Source organism: Periplaneta americana, chromosome 6 (assembly GCF_040183065.1).
Source record: "Periplaneta americana isolate PAMFEO1 chromosome 6, P.americana_PAMFEO1_priV1, whole genome shotgun sequence".
In the NCBI taxonomy this organism is placed as follows: domain Eukaryota; kingdom Metazoa; phylum Arthropoda; class Insecta; order Blattodea; family Blattidae; genus Periplaneta; species Periplaneta americana.
The window spans coordinates 7,263,138-7,286,763 of NC_091122.1; the positions used below are offsets into that span (position 1 = coordinate 7,263,138).

The window sequence follows — 23,626 nt, forward strand, 5'->3', positions numbered from 1 at the left end:
CACGATTACATTTTCGCCACCGCTGGTGTAAGGCAATGTTAAACATTTGGTACACTGATTAAAAACATGAATGTTCAGGTATTAAAACTTGTTTTGCTCCTTGATGATGTGTTGTAACATTCCCTGTTTTCTCCCGATATATTTATGATGTTGTAAGTCCCGGATTTTCTCCTGACAGACCTACAACTTAAGGTGACCTCAGAGGAAAAAATCAAGGTGTGTGAGATATCTGAGGAGCTGATTGGCTATATTGAACACACTATATGGCATTTTTATTTTGAACTTACATTGCCAATGTATGGGGACTTTTGGGACATTCTGTATAACTTATATCAAAGTTCTTGTTTTAGAGATTACTATCAAATGAGCCTACCTTCCCTAAATAAGATAACACGACAACACTCAAGTGATGAATAATGAGATTTTTAGGTGACAATTTATTTAATATTGTCACAATAGGTGTTCAAAGCATCCACTGTTTACTGTGACGTAAATAATCCCATTCTTGATCACGAAGGCTAATAGAAACGTCTGGTCTACACTTAAGGTAGACCTATTACACTATCTGATGGCGCTCGTTTCTTTTCGAAAACAAGAACTTGCATGATGTAAGTTATATTATGTATATTTTCTTCTCTGTTTTTAACGATGAATCATTAGACTTAGGGCCGGTTTCACCAAAGACAGTAAATATACTTGTTATCTCAGTTTTCTAAAACTAGGTTTTGAAGCAAGTAAAGCGATGGGGTTGGAAGTAAATTCCGAAAAGACAAATTATATGATTATGTCTCGTGACCAGAATATTGTACGAAATGGAAATATAAAAATTGGAGATTTATCCTTCGAAGAGGTGGTAAAATTCAAATATCTTGGAGCAACAGTAACAAATATAAATGACACTCGGGAGGAAATTAAACGCAGAATAAATATGGGAAATGCGTGTTATTATTCGGTTGAGAAGCTTTTGTCATCTAGTCTGCTGTCAAAAAATGTGAAAGTTAGAATTTATAAAACAGTTATATCACCTGTTGTTCTGTATGGTTGTGAAACTTGGACTCTCCCTTTGAGAGAGGAACAGAGATTAAGGGTGTTTGAGAATAAGGTTCTTAGGAAAATACTTGGGACTAAGAGGAATGAGGTTACAGGAGAATGGAGAAAGTTACACAACGCAGAGCTGCACGCATTGTATTCTTCACCTGACGTAATTATGAACATTAAATCCAGACGTTTTGAGATGGGCAGGGCATGTAGCACATATGGGCGAATCCATAAATGCATATAGAGTGTTAGTTGGGAGGCCGGAGGGAAAAATACCTTTGGGGAGACCGAGACGTAAATGGTAATATAATATTAAAATGGATTTGAGGGACGTGGGATATGATGATAGAGACTGGATTAATCTTGCTCAGGATAGGGACCGATGGCGAGCTTATGTGAGGGCGGCAATGAACCTCCGGGTTCCTTAAAAGCCAGTAAGTAAGTAAGGTTAATAACATTATCTCGGATAACACTTAACTTTGTGTTCACAACAATATATTATCGTACGTAGTTTTGTAAATCTCGGATTTTGTTTCAATTCACTTCGACCCTTAAAATTCCCATCTCGAAACAAGCACCATCTCTATGGTAGGGTAAAGTTGCCGAATGCCGTGATACTTTTTTTCACTGACTATCACGGGATTGTTCTCGTATATCTTGCTATGAAATTCACCGATGTCTTAAAAGCAGGTGAAAGATGCACTCTTTCGAGAAAGATGTCTGGCGCTATGATCGAACGGCAAAGCTTTCACTGGCATTCAGTTTAAAAAAAGTATCACGGGATTTGGGGTATCACGGCATTAGGCAACTTTACCCTACTGTTTGAAATGAGGCAATCTTGGAAGAAAAAGTGATACTAGGCGGGATGACTTGCCGAGTATTCGGAATGCGAGGCGCAGTCCGCCATGTTGCTGGATGTGTAAACATGTGAATACAATTGTTAATATAAATGAAAGGGCCAGGGTAGGCCTACACAGTGCGCTTAATAGGGGCGTAATAATAAGAGGAACAACGGCGAACTTTCTTGCAAGTAGTGAATTAGATCGTATTACTGATGTTCTGGAAGGAATATCAACGGGAGAAAAGTTCGGAGCAGGAGAAGATTTCAGGCGATTGTATTGTATTGTATTTATTAACATTCCATGGTATTGATACATTACTTCACAGCTAGAATATGTAACAAGTCAAAAAACTTAATACTATTATAAAGTCTTAATTTATAGTCACAGTCTAGATGAAATATATACAGACGAGATTTACAATATAGTCTACTAGTACAACACAAAGTTTTAGTATCAATTTCATGAAGCGTTATTGAATGTCATGAATTCACCTACAGAATAGAAGGCGTGAGAAATTAGGTACTTCTTTAATTTGGCCCTAAATAATCTTATGTTTTGAGTTTCATTTTTTATATCGATAGGGAGGCTATTAAAAATATTTACTGCCATATAACGCACTCCTCTTTGATAGCACGATAGACTTGCCGATGGAGTATGAAAGTCATTTTTTTGACGTGTATTTTCACGATTACATAAGAGGAAGATTATTAATGAAAAGATATACTGACAAGCCATGGACATTATTTGTAGTTTTTTTTAAATAGTCCTACAAGATTCCCTAGATTTGGCAACTACTATTATTCTAATTACTCTTTTTGAATATGAGTATATTGTTACTATCTATGGAATTTCCCCGGAATATTATTCCAAAACTCATTACCGAGTGGAAGTATGCAAAGTAGCCTATATTGTTTTTGAGGTATTGATATTTACTATCTTTTGCATAGATCTAATAGCAAAACATGCTGAATTTAGTTTGGGGGTAATTTTTTTAATATGATTTTTCCAATTTAACACATTATCTATTTTTAAGCCAAGAAATTTTGTTGTTGTTGTTTCTAATAGGGATCTATTAATTATTGCGCTAGAAATTTGCGAGGTTGAATTTGGACAGGATTTAAATTGAATTATGTTAGTTTTGTTACAATTCAATACTAATTTATTGACTGAGAACCAGTCACATATTTTGAAGAGAATTTCCTCTGTTGAAGATTGGAATGTGTTGGAGTTATTGGCTGTAATTACTATACTTGTGTCATCTGCAAATAATATGGGATGACCTACATCTTTTATTAGGGGGGCAAGATCATTTATGAACACTAGAAAAAGTAGGGGACCTAATATTGATCCTTGCGGAATTCCATTATTAATAGTTCCCCCCATGCCGAGGCAGATTTCATAGTTGTATTGATTTCGACTTTCTGTTTCCTATCTATGAGATATGACAGGCATGATAGACGACATTAAGATACATGGATCTTATGCAGACACTAAGCGTAAAGTGGAAAATAGGAAAGGCTGGAGAATGTTGGGTTTGGTGTGAAGGATCTGTCCACTGGGCGGAACAGTATGAATGGACGATACTATGAAGAATAGATCTACCATACGCAAAAACGAGAAACTATTTCGAGAAAAACGAAGAATAAGAAGGTATGTGTCACCACGAAGTCTGAGTATTGCGAGTAATTTCGAATGTTCTCGCAAAGTTTCAGATCTATTTATAATTATTTTAGATTTGTCTACTTGAATTCACGAAAGTTTGTGTAATCGGAATGACCACGCAATAACTCTGGCCACATTACAAAGCAAATTTTCGTGTCATTATATAAATAAGATTACAATAGCGTATACCTGTAGTCTGAAATTGGCATCCGCTGGAGCAGCACGTATTGTAGTCAAGCAGCAAGGTGAGTCATCTGAACTCCGTACACTACACGATAACACAGTGCGGTGCAAATACAATGAAAACTTCCCAATAGCGGACACCGCCGGGGAAAAATTAAATGTCCGTTATTGAGAAGTGTCCGCTATTTAGAAAACCGTTAGTATGTATACAGTACATTAAAATTTCTCATACATATTCAACACTATATTTTACAGTACAGTACAGTAGACAGATTGTGTACAGTATTCATCCAGAGAGAAATCGTACCAGTGAATGCTTTGTAAATGAAATAAACATCAGTCACTCTACCACTTCACCTTACACAAAGAAATCTAGAATTGCATTCTCAGTGCATGATTTTAAAACAACATCCTTGTTTTTAAAAATTTCACTAACCTGAGTTTTTCCCACATTAAACTTTGTGGCCAGCTCACGAACACTTAATTTCTCCTTCTCACTATGCTTTACAATATCCACTTTCTCTTTTAGTGACAAACGTTTACGTTTTTGTGACATTTTTAATGTGACTGTACTTCCGAACACTCAACTTAACAAACTAAGAAAGCACGGACTGCTCACGTACAGTATCACAACTAACAACTGTGCTGCTTACCTTCAATGAAGTACAAGAACGTTCAAATGCACGATAATGATTGTTGCAAAGAATTCCGTTACAATTCCGTTTAATTTACAACCGTCTTTTTCTTTTTTTCTTTCACGCTGTCCGTTATTTGGAAGTTTTAATTGTTGTTGGGCGATACATTTCAGTGTCCGTGTCCGTTATTAAGAATGTCCGCTATTTGGAAGAATTTTATCATAAGGGCCAATGTTATTTTGAGGGGAATTTTAAAATGTCCGCTATTGAGAGGAGTCCGCTATTGGGAAGTGTCCGTTAAGGGAAGTTTCACTGTATTTTGATCTGCACTGTTGCTCCACTCTTAAAAACAGTTCGTAATGGATATTCATATGTAAAATAACTTGAGATTTCTCTTAGTTTCTTATTGCACCTTCTCAACTCTGGACTTTTACATTAATGATGTTGAATTTTACAATTAGAGGATTAACTATTCATAACTAAAAAAAATTTATTTAATTAGATAGTATTCTGAAGCTAAAAGTTTGTTGTGAACTCCATAGTTGTTTCGTACAGAAATTTTTTTCAATGTTCAACTACAAAATAACATTTTTCGTACACATTTATCACAACAATTATTATTGTTATAAATCAAGTCATTCTTGTACTTTCTTTAAGACTGTACATTAGGATGAAAAATTGAACTGTAAAGAATCAAGCTGCTAGAAGTAGTGAGATCTGAAACAATTGTGTTAAGCGGAAGAAAATTCTGTACAAAGCTACTAAGGAATTAAGAACACATTTTTGGCTTCAGAATAATAGTCAATTTATTATCTAATTGTAATATTCTTTTACCCTTAAAACTAAAGAAAAAAAGTATTTTTAACAACTTCAAATTAGTGTAACTCTGAAAATATTGAGTGTAAGACAAATGTTTATATGGCAGTTTTTGATTAGAATGTGTTCAGAAATAAACTCCGTAAGTGGCCCCCGTGAATCACCCTGTATACATTTTATGGACCAATAGGCATACTGAGAAATACGAGGATGATAAAGTTATTACAGTGCTAATAAGGCCCGGGGGTTTAGCCAAAAATTCATCAAGTTGTACGGGATTCATATCATATCACATGGCTAACACTGGCTTATGAATACGAAAAACGTTAGTTCGCTGATCATCCACCGGAAGCCCGCGCTAAGAATGTCTATGAATACGGCCTTAAAGGACTAACACATATCAGTATCTAGTTCCATTCTAATATCTATTTTCGTAAACAGCAAAGCAATGTACCAAATAATTACAGCTATATGAACATAGTGTGTGCAAAATTTATTTCGTACTTCTACCTAAATAAACACAACTTATAAATTAAATTTGAGTATCTACGCTCTTTGTATAATATCGAAGCCTATCTCTATTCAATTTACAGATACTGTTAAATAAATAAGAAATGGAACGTTGGTCAGGACGCGTTGCCGTGGTGACGGGGGCCAGTGCCGGTATAGGAGCAGCCATCGCCCAGGAACTGGTCAAGAAAGGACTGAAAGTCGTCGGACTGGCGCGTAGGGTGGAGAGAGTGCAGGTAAGATTTCATATTTCACCCAAGTATTGCAGTCTCGTCCCAGCTCTTCAAAAGCCTACCCAAACTTCTTTTCCCTCGCAGTCGTTAAAGTAGTAGTTGCAGAGGAACCCTGGAGAGAGACATCCTCAAAACAAGTGTTGAATTATTACGATAATTTTGAATTTATTCCAAAATAGGTTGCACTGGTATTTCTTCTAAAAATCTATATTCCATTTTGGATCTAACAAGTGTGGACTACTGTAAATCTCATCTCCACTGCCTTAATCTTTCTTCCATCTTCTTTACAAATGGATCAGGCTTTACTGCCATATGAAAGTACTGTATCTGTATTTTTTTAAACTACGTTTGGTTTGAAGCTCTATTCACATTTATCAATTTTGAATTTAAGCCCTTTTAACCATGATATGAAATGTTATACCCAAGAAATGTAAAATTGTAGACTTGTTAAATCACTATATTATAAACATAAATTTTACTTCGTATTGGATCTTTTCCCATGAAGGACATAAGTTTTTGTCTTTTGAGTTGAAATTTGCAAAGTTAAATTGTTTTCAAAAATTTGTATAAATTATGTGTGCTTCTTTGTAATGCATCTTCAGAATGTTTTACAATGAGCTGGTCATCTGCAAATATTAAAGTATTAATATTGTAACGTTTTATACTAGACAACAATGTAACTTTATTATCTCAACAATAATTCCTTCTACAATTCACCTTAAACGCTCTCGTCAACAATAGGATTTGCACTCAACACAGTATTCGTTATTGCACTCCACAGACGACAATGACAATTTACTTGGATTATTACGAACAACAATGAACTGTTAATCTTAACTAATATTTACAAAGCACTATTTACAACACAGAACTGTCAGTTCTCAGTGCACAGTTCTTCTAGCTCAGTCACTCGAGTTCACAGTATCTCGAACCACAGAACTTCAGAGACAGTCCACTGTACTCGAACTCAGGTCCCTCCAACTGCGGTCCACTGCACTCGAACTCAGGCCTTCGGATGCTGACACAGTTGCGGACGCACACTCAAGTCGAACTCCGGTACACAAGACTGGCTGGCTTGCTCTGTTCACTGGCTTACTGACTGAACTAATCATGAATCACACTGAAACTGAAACTGCTCAAGTTCGCTCGCGTTTCTTCTTTTATAGCTAAACCATAGTTACGAGAAATTTCTATGGGTGTTCTCTCGAATTATCTGGATATCTCCACTTCGACGGACTCCTCTAGACGATTCGGGAGGGTCCGCCCCCCCTTCACTCCGCAAGTAGCAGCTGCGCGCGCAGCCTCCCCTCGCGCGTCGCAGTAGTACACCGCCTCTGCCCTTCAGCATGCAGATGCTCCCCGTACCAGCGTTTCGTCTGCCGCGCGCCCTGTCGGACGCGTGTTCGAACCCCGTTGCAGCTGTCACAATATTTAAATTCACGGTAATTCTTATTGAACCAGGAGCAATGGATCGCCATCGATTTATCATTTTATTCAACAAATTATGATCAAGGAGATTTTCCAGTCCTATACTAACTTAAATTAGATTCTTTCTAGATATTAAATATTGGTAATAATTAGACTTCATGAAGTTGCCAAGAGAATCGTAAGGTTTACTGTGCACGCGGTATAGACTGTATCAGAAGGGGACGTGCAACGGATGGAGTATGCCTCTGATGTAAACACTGAGCAGTATACTGCGGTTACAATAAAACCTGTATCCTGCACTCAAGAAATATAATGAATGATCATTGAAGTAGGATATGTCTAAACATGTAAATACACAATTATTTTATAGTGAGATATATTAACTCTTAAAATTTAATGTAATATACTCACATCATCATTGAATTTGTGCACTGAAGTGAAGAGTTACGTACATTTTGAGCGACTGCAAAGTAACATCCTCCGATGGTCACTTAAACAGTTTTTATTTTGGGAAAATGTACGTTCAACATCACACGATGTAATAGGTGCATATTTGAAGAACGGAAAGTCACTACTTTTTAGTACACCAACTTCAGACTTTTGTCGTGACCTGGTAGTACATCATTTATAATACGAAGTTGTGAATAGGCAGAATTTTTAGCAATAACGTTTCTCAACTTACATTTCACTTTTTCTGAAATTAATGAATTGTTATTTTGGATAACGGTTTGTGATACTTTATCCACTATATTAAGGGCTTCTGAGAGTTGTAGTGTAGACGATTCTAACAGGATGATGCTTTTGGACACGATTTTAAAATTAGAATCAATGAACAGAATATCTTCCAATAGCTGTTCAGAAGACAATGACTTTACAGCTGCAACAGCGGAATTGTCTGTGCTATCCAATGCATCAATTACCTCCATTATTTTGCCGTAATATTCTGCATAATAATTAACAGCATCCAACCACGTTTCCTAACGGGTCAAGATTGGCTGCGGGGGTAAGGGTATTCCAGGGGGAATTGTTTCGAACAGCAACACTCTCATTGTAGTATGTTTGATTGAATTCTTGTCTGCACTGAACAAATGTTAAGCTTTGACTATTCCAACCACAGAAATGCAAAAACAAGTGCTTACATAGGTATACATTAACTGTAGCTGCTCTATCTATTTGGACCGGTTACAACTCTTAACATGAACTGCTTATACTACGAGACCGGGAGGTCGCTCATCTGTTCTATACTACCATACATCGGCAACCTGATTGCATGCTGCGTGTGGCAATTCAATGAAGTCTAGTAATAATAATTGACTGGGGATTCCATCATTTCATAGTATTTCAAATAATAATATACTGGGTGTTCAGTTCAAAGTGTGTCATGGCTCGCTGTATGCCGTCATGTGGCTAGCCGATGAGCCTAGAGAATTCAATCTTCCTACACTTCCGCAGAGGTGTATAACCTATGAGGTAGAGAAGTTGCCTAGCAAGTTCGGCGTTCATTCTGAAGAGTACGTACCGATACGTACGGTGACGCCGGTAGTGGCAGGAATGTGAACTGTTTGGAAATACGTACTGTCGGGATATGGGGAGAGGGTTAAGACGTTTACTTACGTATTTGTTGACATTAACTTCGACGGTCAACATGGACACGGAGCATTTGATTTGTGTTGTGGAATGTTACCGTACGCAACCGATGATAACAAATACCCTGCGTACGACTTGCCGGCGCAAAACACAGTTCGAAAGAGGTTATGGTAGCACACAGACCGTACAGACCGCCATCTGTTGCTACGACGTTCAAGTTATACCGTACACGTTCTCAAGTTCAGATTGAAGAACGCCTTAAATAATAGGCAACTTCTCTAACTTATAAGCTGAAACTCGCTTCAAATCTGTGACCCAAGAACAGTGACGTCATGACAGACTTTGAAATGAACACCCAGTAGTACGTACATTGTAAAATATGATTTCTATTTTTAATATATGAGGCTATCAAATGCAAAACTCGCCTTATCCAGGTAAAGTAATTAGTCAGAAATGAGGAAAAACCGTTATGGATATGGACAGTTTGCATTTTATAGTAGTTTTCTGAGCTCTATGGAAGAGGAATTAGACAAGATATGCACAAACCGACTATATCAGTGGATAGAGAGCTGCGAGAACAACAGCATCCCATATGTAACTAATTTTTTGGATAAGGCGAGTTTTGCACTTGATAGCCTCATATATTTTTTCATTATTTTAATCATTCAATTGATTCAAATTGGCTTATTTAAAACTAAATTGTGATTGTAATGGTTTAACTAAAATTGTTTCCATTTTGCCATTATTATTATTATTATTATTATTATTATTATTATTATTATTATTATTATTATTACTACATCGTGGCTCTAGACAAGACTAATAGTAAAGGCTTTATACTGGACCCAACTGTTAGATTTGAGATGAGCCAGACCCAACCATCCGAGGTCAACAAAGAAAAACAACAAATTTATGAGCCTACTATTCCGTATTTTCGAGAAAAATATCAGATGGAAGGCACCTGGGAAGTACATGGTTTAATGATCGGAGCGAGGGGCACCATCCCACGATCAACTGTAAACACTATCAAAACATTTGGAATCCATGACATCATTCCAAAAATAATTACTTCAACCATTAAAGGGTCTGTGGCAATTCTGAAAAATCATTTATACGGAATATCATAATACCCCCCCCCTTTTCTATTCGTTAGTGTGTGATTGTTACATATATATGTACAAATTTATTATTTCTTAAAATTAAGCTCCTAGTTCACATTTCAATTTGACTCATCTATCTTACTGTAATCGTTACTATTCTTATATGTGTGTTATTCTGTGTTTTTGGCAACCCAGGATGCCTGGGCAGACTATTTCTTGAAATAAATTATATATAGGTATTATTTTTATATTTGCTACGTTCCCTTATACTCACTGAGTGGAATACAAGGTCTAACTCCCTTAACTCTGCTAGTAAAAATAAATAAATACATAAATAAATAAATAAATTTACATTAATTGCATCAAAAGCTTTCACATAATCGACGAAAGCCACAGGTGTTTCAAGATTAAATTCTCGTCTTTTCTGCATAAATAGTTTTAATTTACATTCGCACAAGATGGTCATTTTCGAAATTAATCAATATACAGGGCGTAACAAAAGTATTGGTACAAACTCAGGGATCGAGTTCTCCACACCAAACCAAAACAAGAAATAAATGTCATAAACGGATGTTCGGAAATGACTAGTTGATGATTTATTCAAACACAAGGAAAAATAATGATATTTAAATCCAAATGATATGGTACATTTACAAAGTTTTAGTCTCAATTTACAGCAAATGCTCAAAATATCCTCTCCCTGCTTCAATGCACGCATGAACCCAGGGGAGTGCCGAATAGTTTAGAGAAAAATGTCGCATTGTAAAGTAAAGAAAAGCAGTTGCAATGAAAACGAAATGATCGTTTAATGCCTACATAAAAATATCTCGCAGCAGCATTCTGCATGCAGGATATGCTACAGAGCAAACCTTTACTGCATTCTGTATTACGCAGGAGATGGCGACGACCTTGAAGTCAGCCCCAGGGAAGCTGTACCCAATTAAGTGCGACGTCACCAAAGAGGAAGAAGTTAAGAAGGCATTCAAGTGGGTCAAGGATAACCTTGAAGGAACTGACATTCTGGTCAACAATGCTGGAGTTGCCTCTGTTAACACGTTGTCAGGTATTTCACACTAGGAAAGCAAAGGGAAAGATTGTGTAATTACACAATTGTACAAAATGTAATACCATTTAGCAACTCCAACGAAACTGAATCCAGACTAACATTAAATAATAATAAATAAGTTACGATATGAGTTTAGCAGGATTTTCTTAAAACAGTTTTGTCATATCTTGTATTATAATACTCACATAATACAGTATCAGTACATCTAGAAACAGGTTTCGAATATTAAGGCGTCATTTTAAAACCGACATATGAAAACATCAGCCCGCTTATCGGTGAATAAACTCATCAATTTTCTGCAGTAAAATCTCGTGATTTATACATGAAATTATTCATAAAGTACAAAAAATGAACTTCTTTCAGCACAAATTGGTATCATAGCATCAACAATTTAAATAACCTCACTTGAATTTCTAATAATAATAATAATAATAGTAACCTGCCACCCATTGAGGTTATCCCTTACGGACTCAGTATCTCCTCAAAAAAATTTATTATACATAATATGTAAACATAGATATTAAATTTTAAAGAAGAGAAACAAACAAAAGGGCGTGAAAAATTACAATTGCTATTAATGTGGCACGATGTGATTAATTAGGATTTGGCAGGATTTTTTTAACACAATTATCACAATATCATCCCTCAGAGATGTTGGCAGAGCAAACTGCCGACGAAATTATTCGAAAAAAAGCTGGTATAGTCCCTCGAGCACCTATGAGCAAGCCGAATACCTCAACGTGAATTAAGGCATATTTCAGCTTGAAATACTTGACTTCTTCTCAAGGTGGACCTCGGCTGACTGATGACATTCTACTTCAAAACGTATCGTGGGGTCCACAATGATGCCCTGTTTAGTGTCAGCATTGTACGCTAAAATATCTACTCGTCTCGTTGACCCATTTTCAGCTAGACAGGAGATTTCTTCTTCTACTACTTTGAGATCCATTATTTTTATTTTCTAGCTTTTACGATGTTGTATAAAATTGTGTATCTGTGACGCCCATAATTTTAGCGTTTTTGGGCACAAGAATATGAAATATCCCTCTGATCGTTAAATTATAATATGTCCTTGGCCAAAAACGTCTTATCACGACAAAATATTATATGATAAGTATTAACAGTCAACCTAAAATAACTTAATAGCGATTTGCTTATGTCACATTTAGCATTATCACGAATTAGTAACCTAGCAACACACACAGTTAACATAGATTGTATTAACGCCACATAAGACTCGTTCTCAGCTTCAGTTCTAATTAATAATGCACATGAAATGAACTTAATAGCGATTCCGTAGGCCAACTATTAGATAGGTCCGTTAATATGAATGTGTTCACTAGGTGGCCCCGTGGAGAACTGGAGGAAGATATACGACCTCAACGTCCTGGCCCTCAGCATGTGCACCAAAGAGGCTCTGCAGTCCATGAAGGAGAAAGGCGTGGACGACGGCCACATCATACACATCAACAGGTTAGTGACGTGTCTGCACTTATGTGCAGTTATTTACATGCTTAGAAGACAACAGCTAATGAGGTCACTTCTTTCAGTATTACAGGTCATAAGATGATAGATCCAGTCGCAATGTATTCTTCCTCCAAACACGCCGTCACAGCTCTTACAGAAGGTCTTCGTCGTGAGCTGGTGAACCAGAAGTCAAAGATAAGAGTCACTGTGAGTATATCTTGAAACATGATTGCATTAAAATAGTCCAATTTCCTTTAAGTCACCGCTGCGAGACCTTTTGAATGTAACCAACAGGGATTAATTCTGTCTTCCAAATGCGTGCCTTTTGACATGTCTCCTGTACTTCCATTATGGACGCTTACATTCGTCTTTCCTCTCTATTACCTTAACTTTCCATTCTACTTCTGATATACTGTATATGCTTCTGTGATTAGCACGTCATCATTCTTCCCTTATAACTTTTAAGTTATAAGTCATTATTTTTATTTTTTAATATAATGACTTACACGTAAAATGGCCACCAAAGAATCTATTTCACATAAATATAAGTAAGCAATTATAAGTTATATATTTTTCATCTTTCCTTGATTAGCTGAACATTACCATTTCTCAGAATATTGAATGTTCTTTTTTTTTAATAGAAATCACACTGAGCACATCTTGTAATGTTGATGAACAAGTAGGGTAAGGTTGCCTAATACTTACAAATGGCTTTTAAGGAACCCGAAGGTTCATTGCCGCCCTCACATAAGCCCGCCATCGGTCCCTATCCTGTGCAAGATTAATCCAGTCTCTATCATCATATCCCACCTCCCTCAAATCTATTTTAATATTATCCTCCCATCTACGCCTCGGCCTCCCCAAAGGTCTTTTTCCCTCCGGTCTCCCAACTAACACTCTATATGCATTTCTGGATTCGCCCATACGTGCTACATGCCCTGTCCATCTCAAACGTCTGGATTTAATGTTCCTAACTATGTCAGGTGAAGAATACAATGCGTGCAGTTCTGTGTTGTGTAACTTTCTCCATTCTCCTGTAACTTCATCCCGCTTAGCCCCAAATATTTTCCTAAGCACCTTATTCTCAAACACCCTTAACCTATGTTCCTCTCTCAGAGTGAGAGTCCAAGTTTCACAACCATACAGAATAACCGGTAATATAACGGTTTTATAAATTCTAACTTTCAGATTTTTTGACAGCAGACTAGATGATACAGCTTCTCAACCCAATAATAACAGGCATTTCCCATATTTAATCTGCGTTTAATTTCCTCCCGAATGTCATTTATATTTGTTACTGTTGCTCCAAGATATTTGAATTTTTCAACCCCTTCGAAGGGTAAATATCCAATCTTTATATTTCCATTTCGTACAATATTCTGGTCACGAGACATAATCATATATTTTGTCTTTTCGGATTTACTTCCAAACCGATCGCTTTACTTGCTTCAAGTAAAATTTCCGTGTTTTCCCTAATCGTTTGTGGATTTTCTCCTAACATATTCACCTCATCCGCATAGACAAGAAGCTGATGTAACCCGTTCAATTCCAAACCCTCTCTGTTATCCTGAACTTTCCTAATGGCATATTCTAAAGCAAAGTTAAAAAGTAAAGGTGATAGTGCATCTCCCTGCTTTAGCCCGCAGTGAATTGGAAAAGCATCAGATAGAAACTGACCTATACGGACTCTGCTGTTTGTTTCACTGAGACACATTTTAATTAATCGAACTAGTTTCTTGGGAATACCAAGGTTGCCTAATTAAGTGACATATTTAATAAAGTCTATATTTATGCCAAAATTGTACTAAAAATTTTCAAGTAATACCTAAATAACGTTATTTGGACCTTTAACTACAGTTTTTACAACATTCAGTGTCAACAGTTTCACAAGTTTGGTATATAATATATGATTCTTCATTGTTATACAGTGGCCCCTAAATCCGTGACAGGGATCCAAATTCCGTGATAGTGGTTTCCTAATTCCGTGAGTGATATCCTAATTCCGTGATACTAAAATAATCCTCATTAATAGCTCAGAAAACAAACGTGTATTTGGAAAAATACATTAAAGTCTTGGTACATTGTTTTAATACGGATTAAGCAAAAAATTACAACATAGAAAAAAGCCTACGTGACAAATTTCATAGGAAATACTTGTGTAACTACAGGAATGCATAATACATATTGATATATTATGAACAAAATAAATTGGAAGTTAAATTCAATACAAAATTATATTTTAATAAATTTAATTACTTATTTTTTATTTCAGTAGGTTATTTTACGACAATGTAATAAGTTTCGATTTGACCATCTATGCTTATCTTATGCTGCAATTCTGAATGTTACATTTATTGTATTCACAATTGCAACATAAGATAAGCATAGATGCTCAAATCGAAACTTATTACATTATAGTGAGCTTATCGGAAAACCAAAACAAAAATGAAATTATTTTACGACGCTTTATCAACATTTTAGGTTATTTAGCGTCTGAATGAGATGAAGATGGTAATGCCGGTGAAATGAGTCCGGGGTCCAGCACCGAAAGTTACCCAGCATTTGCTCATATTGGGTTGAGGGAAAACCCCGAAAAAACCTCAACCATGTAACTTTTCCCCATCGAATCGAACCCGGGCCACTTGGTTTCGCGGCCAGACGCGCTAGTCGTTACTCCACATGTGTGGACAAATTTAATTATAACACAATTATTTCACATTATTTATATTCCTAACAACAGCAATAATTAAGTTAAATATATGCTCTATTATTTTATTATAATCATACTTGATGTTTTCTATAAGTTATTTCTATCATTATTTCCACGAACTGTTTTCTTTCACAGACATTAATTTTCACAATTTAGCTTTGACATCACTGGTCGAGTGAACCAGGAAGGAGAAATATGAAAATAAATCTGAAAATGAGAAAGCTCTTTTTCCTCTAATTATGTTACAAAAACGTATAATCAAAATTTGTTTGAAAAGGCGACTGGATTATCCAACAAATTTGATCCATTCCGAATTGAATGTTTTTAGAATCGACCAAATTTACAAATACTCTTTAATGAAATTCTATCATAAAAATAGAATGAAATTTGTAGCTCAGCCACATGCTCATAATACAAGACGAAATGAAATTCTTAAATTAGTTGAACCTAAATATTTCACATCTGCTGCTTTACTACACAGTACAAATTATGGTTCACATCTATATAATTCGATAATAAAATTTCATCCAGAATTGACTACTTTAAGCAATGAAATTTTCAGATCCAGAATAAAAAAATTTATATGACAGACTTCCCAGTATATATATTATGTACCATGTATTGTAAAACAAGTTTATTTCTATCCTAAGTGTATTTTTCTATTTTATCTTGGTTACTATATCAACGTGACCTGCACTAATTATACTACTAATAATAATTTAATATTAATCCATCAATCTAAACATCGTCTCTTTTTTCACTCAGTTATTACTAGTATTATTATTTACTAATTTTATTATCATCTTTATGTGAGCTTTTTCTTAAGTATTTTGTGTACAAAGTATGTGTATCTATGTAACGGAACTGTCCCCGAACACGAGCTTTGCTCTTTCGGGGTATTTTAATGTAACGTTTTTATGTATATGTTATTATGAAATAAAATCTAAAAATCTAAAAAAAAAAAAATCCTGTAGCATTGTTATTGTCTCATAATGTTTAAATAATCATGCACATTGATTCAGCTGATTATAATCTACAATATTTCACAAACTTATAAGTGAGAGACCTCAACTCCATGGCATTCAATTGAAATTTTATCACGGGACTAGGGGTATCACGGAATTAGGCACCTGTACCCTACTCATATCTCGGAACATATTAATTTTGGGACACATGTTTATAGATGTTTTGTCTTATTTCGATGAATACTACGAACACTCAACATATTAAATTCTTTTTAACACCCAGTATAACTCTATTCCTCATTCATTCTCATCTTTCCACCGTTTCTTAACATCTCTACCTTTCTTCCTTCTACGCAGTACGAGGTTCTAAGCCCGTCTAGATCGTCTGACGGTACTTTATACAAGCAGTCCTGCCATAACAAGCGTTCTTTGTTTCAGAGCGTCAGTCCTGGAGCTGTGACAACTGAAATAGGCGAAGCTTCAGGAATCACGCCAGAGATGATGGAAAAGTTCAAGGACATGCCGTTCTTAGCTTCTGAGGACGTCGCTGATGCCGTCCTCTATGTCCTGGGAGTGCCGCCACACGTACAGGTGGGCTCCTAGAGCATTGTTTAGAGCTAGGTTTTCTGTGTAAATAGATAATCTATTCTAAACCATACAGATACTCAGAAAATAGAAATATCAATGATGTTAAATGTTATGTTTTATTTAACGACGCTCGCAACTGCAGAGGTTATATCAGCGTCGCCGGATGTGCCGGAATTTTGTCCCGCAGGAGTTCTTTTACATGCCAGTAAATTTACTGACATGAGCCTGTCGCATTTAAGCCCACTTAAATGCCATTGACCTGGCTCGGGATCGAACCGGCAACCTTGAATATAGAAGGCCAGCGCTATACCAACTCGCCAACCAGGTCGACAATATCAATGAATTATCACATCAGGAGTATTATCTATTTTATATTTAATCTATACTAATAATAAATCTGTAGCCGAAATTTTTCTGGTAATTTTCGATTTTCCAAAAACTATATATAACTAACCACCCTGAAACCGAAAATCGCTTTTTTTAAATTTTTGTTTGTATGTATGTCAATCTGTCTGTATGTTTACTACCTTTTCACACGATAATGGCTGAACAGATTTCGATGAAAATTGGAATATAAATTAAGTTTGTTGTAACTTAGATTTTAGGCTATATGGCATTCAAAATACTTTATTTAAAAGGGGGGGGTTATAAGGGAGCCTGAATTAAATAAATCGAAATATCTCGCTTATTATTGATTTTTGTGAAAAATATTACATAACAAAACTTTCTTTAAAAATCATTTCCGATACGTTTTATTCCTTGAAAAATTTTGATAGGACTGATATTTAATGAGATAAATGAGTTTTAAAATTAAAATAACTGCCATCTAAGGCCGAATAATGAATTGAAAAACAAATGACTTCGTCTATAAGAAGCCTTGGACAGCAACAACCGAAAGCTATGAAAGATAGCCTACAGAGAATGTTTCCGTGTTTGTATAAAGTAATATCGGAAGCTAAATTAACCGATTTGTATAATTAATTATTTCACCATTGGAAAGTGTAGTTTCTCTAGATGGACATAATGCTCTAATGTTATTACAGTAACTTCTGATATAATATAATATAATATAATGTAATATAATATAATATAATATAATATAATATAATATAATATAATATAATATAATATAATATAATATAATATATAATATAATTTAAGTTATTTGAAGGGTTCAGAACCATAGTGGGCCAAGCGCCATTTACTGAATACGTAGAAAACAAGGGTTAAAATTAAGTTATCACCATAATTCAATGGAAACCTATAACAAGTAAAATAAAGTATACACATTAAATCTAAATGATGTCAATCTTGATTAAACTATGGTTGCATGTAATAAAAATTAAGAAACATATTAAAAGAATTGTCATTGCACCAAATGAGTAGTCTCTGGACCAAAATGATCGCATTTTAATTATTTAGATGCAATTTAAATTAAGTAACATATTAAATGATTTATCCTTCTATCAAACACGAATATTCCCTGGATCAACCGTCCTATTTTAATTATGTAATTACTTTATATTTATTTCTAACGGGTGCAGCGGAGCGCACGGGTACGGCTAGTTTAACATAATTTTACCAATTTTGACAATTTTATATAATATATTTCACATGATAGCAACAAATTTCGTAATTTGCTACCATTCGTGTATTAATAACGAGTTTATTCAATAATTAAACACATTTTTAACGGATTTAACAGCCAAAACCAATGTGGAAATGAACTATATAAGAAAGGAAAAAATCGTCTGGGACAATCCCAAGTTTTCCAGAAGATAGGCATCCAAGAAAGCACTCCTTTTGGGTTAAGTACCACATTTTCGTCCTCGTCCCCCCCCCCCTTCATCTTGAACATCGGTTCGGCCTTCTTTAAATTACCATCACTTATGAAGTTTTCACCGTATACTCGGCTCATTCTTCGATGAATTTCCGCTGCACTATTCCCTTCCGCTTGAAGAAACCAAATTACACTACGTTACTCGCATTTGACGGCAGAATCCAGGGGCGATTTCTCAGGGCATGCTATGCTTGCTGTATTTCTCAAAATGGGATTACGTACATTAAAATTTATTTTGATTTTTGGAATACTGTATAGGCGTAATAACGCAGAATAAATATGGGAAATGCGTGTTATTATTCGGTTGAGAAGCTCTTATCATCCAGTCTGCTGTCCAAAAATCTGAAAGTTAGAATTTATAAAACAGTTATATTACCGGTTGTTCTGTATGGTTGTGAAACTTGGACTGTCACTCTGAGAGAGGAACATAGGTTAAGGGTGTTTGAGAATAAGGTGCTGAGGAAAATATTTGGGGCTAAGCGGGATGACGTTACAGGAGAATGGAGAAAGTTACACAACACAGAACTGCACGCATTGTATTCTTCACCTGACATAATTAGGAACATTAAATCCAGACGTTTGAGATGGGCAGGGCATGTAGCACGTATGGGCGAATCCAGAAATTCATATAGAGTGTTAGTTGGGAGACCGGAGGGAAAAAGACCTTTAGGGAGCCGAGACGTAGATGGGAGGATAATATTAAAATGGATTTGAGGGAGGTGGGGTATGATGATAGAGACTGGATTAATCTTGCACAGGATAGGGACCGCTGGCGGGCTTATGTGAGGGCGGCAATGAACCTTCGGGTTCCTTAAAAGCCATTTGTATGTACATATATATGTATGTATGTATAGGCGTAATACCATCCGCAGGATGCACACCGCAAGTATTGCAACGCTTCTCATTTCTCGGAGCTACATGAAAGACGTTGAAATAGCGAGAATATGATGCGCGCGCAAGTGCCTTCCTCCTTAGTCCGTCCTAGGCGCACATGCTTCTGTTGTGTGTTGTTTGAAGCTCTATTTAACGTTACACAGAGCAGTATTGACAGCGGGAATGTGCTGTGATTTGATAGTGCAATGTAATTGTATGAGCGGAATGCATGTGTTAGCTGCTGCAATTCTTAAACATTTATTTGAAGTATTGCAATGAGCTCGGAATTGTGTGTTATTGAAACCTTATTATTAAATCCATTTTCCCGAAGGACTATTCAAGAGAAGACAGACATTATAGAGAATATGTGCGCTCGTTCAGTACAGCTCAATACAACAATGTGCATTGGTTGGCAGGGTCGAACAAACTAAATAAACTGTTTTGTTGGCCATGTTTGTTATATCATATCGAACTTCTACATCTGATAAGCGAATATGATCCATGACTCATAATGATTTCATAATTATAAAATAAATCATTTATGTGGGTCTGATTATTTTTATAAATTATGAATTATTATATCCTCCCATCTTTCCTTATGAATAAAAGAACAAGCCTAACTTTCATGACTAGCAATCGCTCCTGGCAGAATCAATCGTAGCAGCCATGTTTACGTGCCTGCAACTCAGCTCAAAATGGCGTCATCAGTATTGCCAACTCGATTCTAAAAAAAAACCGCTAGGATATAGTGCAGGAACCGCTAAATTGCTATATTGTCAATGCAAAAAGAGATTATTTTGTGCGAGATCGTGCGTATTTGCTTGTCTTCCGCACAGAACCAATACGCGGCAAGTGTGAAATACCACATTCAGTATTCCCAACGTAACACACATAACAATTTCCCTCTTCTTACCGCTTAAGCGCGACATTCATTTTACTGCTTTAGGCTTTTAACATATTATTTTCAGAGACGTTTAACATAGTAATAATTATAAATTGGAAACTTACCACTGCAATTTCACCTAAATTTCAGTGTTAATTATTGTTTTTAAATATTTGCAAAAATTAAGTAAAGTATACTACTCCACGAAACTTATTGCATTCCTGATACAAGTAACATTAAGGAAGCCGTGAAAAAATCAACGAGATTCCAGATGCCGATGTTATTACTGCAATATGTTATTTAAATAATATTGTTAAAATATTAAAATGAAAAATAAATCATTACATAACCTTACCGTTTGTTTTAAGTTCGCATTTATAGACTGCGGGAAAAAAAAAAGACAGCCGTATATCACGGCCTGCTGGACTATAGTAAACACAGAAAATATTTTACAGCAACAATGTTGAAGAGAGATATTTTGGTGTTCCGAAGTTGGTGACATTAAACAGGAACCAACATGGAGATTTCATTGCAGCTAATTAGAAATTCGTCATTCAAGTATGTAATAAACGATCTTCGCACAAAATAATGTACGATACACGAGCGGTATGTTTGTTTTCAAGTTCTCGTAAATTAAAAAAGCTCAACTACGTTTCGCTTTTTCAATCTTTTCCTCGACCATGAAAACGTCAACATACCGCTCTTGTAATGTATATTACTATTACCGCTGTCAGTGTTAAAAAAAACCGCTTAATCCCTATATGAGCAATACAAATTTAATAAAGTTTACCCACTAAACTAATGTTGAAAAACGCTAGATCTAGCGGCAAAACTGCTGAATTGGCAGCACTGGGCGTAATGACGTTGGAAGTGGAGGAGATGCGCAGTCGCCCTCCGAGCATCCCCGCCTCCTACCATTCGATTGGCTGTTTACCGGGACGATCGGAAGTTGAAAAAAAAACACCCCTCATAATATTAGTTAGTCATAATGATTTGTTCAGTCCTAGCACGATATATTGCTAAGTTACAGATCGCATATAAAAGAAATATTTGTTTCTAGTCAATAAAATATCATTCCAGAGGATGAAATAATATTTCTGACATAACGTTATTTCACATCTGAAGTAATGAGTTATTTCTGACATTTGCTAACAGTTTGATAAACACAACACTTTGGTACTAAGATAAGATAAAAGTCACTTACACATTACTGCTATCTAAACTGGTCTTATTTCATCGTCCTTGGCAACCCAAACAATGACTTTATTAAAAAAAAAAAACTAGCCGTACCCGTGCGCTCCGCTGCACCCGTTAGAAATAAATATAAAGCAATTACATAATTGAAATAGGACATTTGATCCAGGGAACATTCGTGTTTGATAGAAGGATAAATGTTTAATATGTTACTTAATTTAAATTGCATCGAAATAATTAAAATGCGATCATTTTGGTCCAGGGACACTCATTTGGTGCAATGAGAATTCCTTTAACATGTTTCTTAATTTTTATTACATGCAACCATAGTTTAATGAAGATTGACATCATTTAGATTTAATGTGTATACTTTATTTTACTTGTTATAGGTTTCCATTGAATTATGGTAATAACTTAATTTTAACCCTTGTTTTCTACGTATTCAGTAAATGGCGTTTGGCCCACTATGGTTCTGAACCCTTCAAATAACTTAAATTATATTATATAATATTACATATTATATTATATTATATTATATTATGTTATATTATGTCAGAAGTTACTGTAATAACATTATAGCATTATGTCCATCTAGAGAAACTACACTTTCCAATGATGAATTAATAATTAATTATACAAATCGGTTAATTATCTTCTGATATTACTTCATACAAACACAGAAACATTCTCTGTAGGCTATCTTTCATAGCTTTCGATTGTTGCTGTCCAAGGCCCCTTATAGACGAAGTCATTTGTTTTTTAATTCATTACACGGCCTTAGATGGCAGTTATTTTAATTTTAAAACTCATTTATCTCATTAAATATCAATCCTATCAAAATGTTTCAAGGAATAAAACTTATCGCAAATTATTTTGAAAGAAACTTTTGATATGTAACATTTTTCACAAAAATCAATAATAAGCGAGATATTTCGATTTATTTAATTCAGGCCCCCTTATAACCCCCCTTTTAAATAATGTATTTTGAATGCCATATAGCCTAAAATCTAAGTTACAACGAACTTGATTTATATTCCAATTTTCATCGAAATCCGTTCAGCCATTATCGTGTGAAAAGGTAACAAACATACAGACAGACAGACAGACAGACATACAAACAAAAATTTCAAAAAAGCGATTTTCGATTTCAGGGTGGTTAATTATATATGTTAGGACCAATTATTTTTGGAAAATCGAAAATTACCAGAAACATTTCGGCTACAGATTTATTATTAGTATAAATTTGTAAACTCACTCTCTCATAAACAATTCACATATTATAAAAATTCGGTCTATAAGCTACTTTAATATTAAAAGTGTCTTATATTCTCTGGTTTAGATATTGGTAATGTACAAAATATTGCGTAGCACATGAGAGTAAAAAGATTTATGTGCTCATAGAAATTCTCTGCTCGAAGACAAAATAGAACTTTACTCCCTTAAACTTTCAATGACTATCACCATGACAACCTGGCCTTGTGAAACTGTTTTGTATGTTTTTTTTTTCTATCGTTACAGATACACGAGCTTATGATCAAACCTGTGGGAGAGGTGGAGTGACGTCTTCTCATTACAACTCACAAATATTTTCGCCTCATTTAAAGATTTCACGCTTATTGTATTATATATTTTGTAAACAATGTAACAATAAATTAACATAATAAGAAATTCAACTGTTTAGTGTGTCCCTATTTCATATTCCTTGCGCTTCTAAAATCTTCCCCGCGTCCAATTTCCGATTCTAATGCCAATTTCAGGAAAGTGAAGACTACTAGAAACGAAGAATTAAGTCACCTTGTAGTTTCTTACTTTTTTCTTACTTGTTTTTTATACATTCTTTTCTTTCCTGTTGCACTATTTGTCTTTTTGTCTTGATCTCTCTCTTTTTACACTTTCTAATTCTTCCCCTTAAATTTTCTTTTTAAGTTTTTCCTGCCAACATATATTCTATTCATAAATTATTAGAAGGCATTTGATAGTTTTATAAGAAATAAACTATGGAATAT

The 23,626-nt window shown here is 35.2% G+C and overlaps 1 protein-coding gene across 1 annotated transcript; it reads left to right on the forward strand.

Moving 5' to 3' along the window:
• Positions 1 to 3,733: 3,733 nt before the first annotated feature.
• On the forward strand, positions 3,734 to 23,293 carry LOC138700950 (farnesol dehydrogenase-like). Its single transcript, XM_069827398.1, has 7 exons — positions 3,734 to 3,787; positions 5,770 to 5,922; positions 10,929 to 11,097; positions 12,444 to 12,573; positions 12,651 to 12,774; positions 16,681 to 16,833; positions 23,139 to 23,293. The coding sequence occupies exons 2-7, from the start codon at positions 5,791 to 5,793 to the stop codon at positions 23,178 to 23,180; spliced, it is 750 nt and encodes a 249-aa protein (XP_069683499.1). The 5' UTR covers positions 3,734 to 3,787; positions 5,770 to 5,790; the 3' UTR covers positions 23,181 to 23,293.
• Positions 23,294 to 23,626: the final 333 nt, after the last annotated feature.

What these genes read in the sequence shown, in the direction of transcription:
- LOC138700950 (XM_069827398.1), top strand. Translation starts at nt 5,791, where the DNA reads ATGGAACGTTGGTCAGGACGCGTTGCCGTGGTGACGGGGGCCAGTGCC. An exon ending in GTAGGGTGGAGAGAGTGCAG is followed by an intron (nt 5,923 to 10,928) that starts GTAAGATTTCAT and finishes TGTATTACGCAG; the next exon opens with GAGATGGCGACGACCTTGAA. An exon ending in CTCTGTTAACACGTTGTCAG is followed by an intron (nt 11,098 to 12,443) that starts GTATTTCACACT and finishes TGTGTTCACTAG; the next exon opens with GTGGCCCCGTGGAGAACTGG.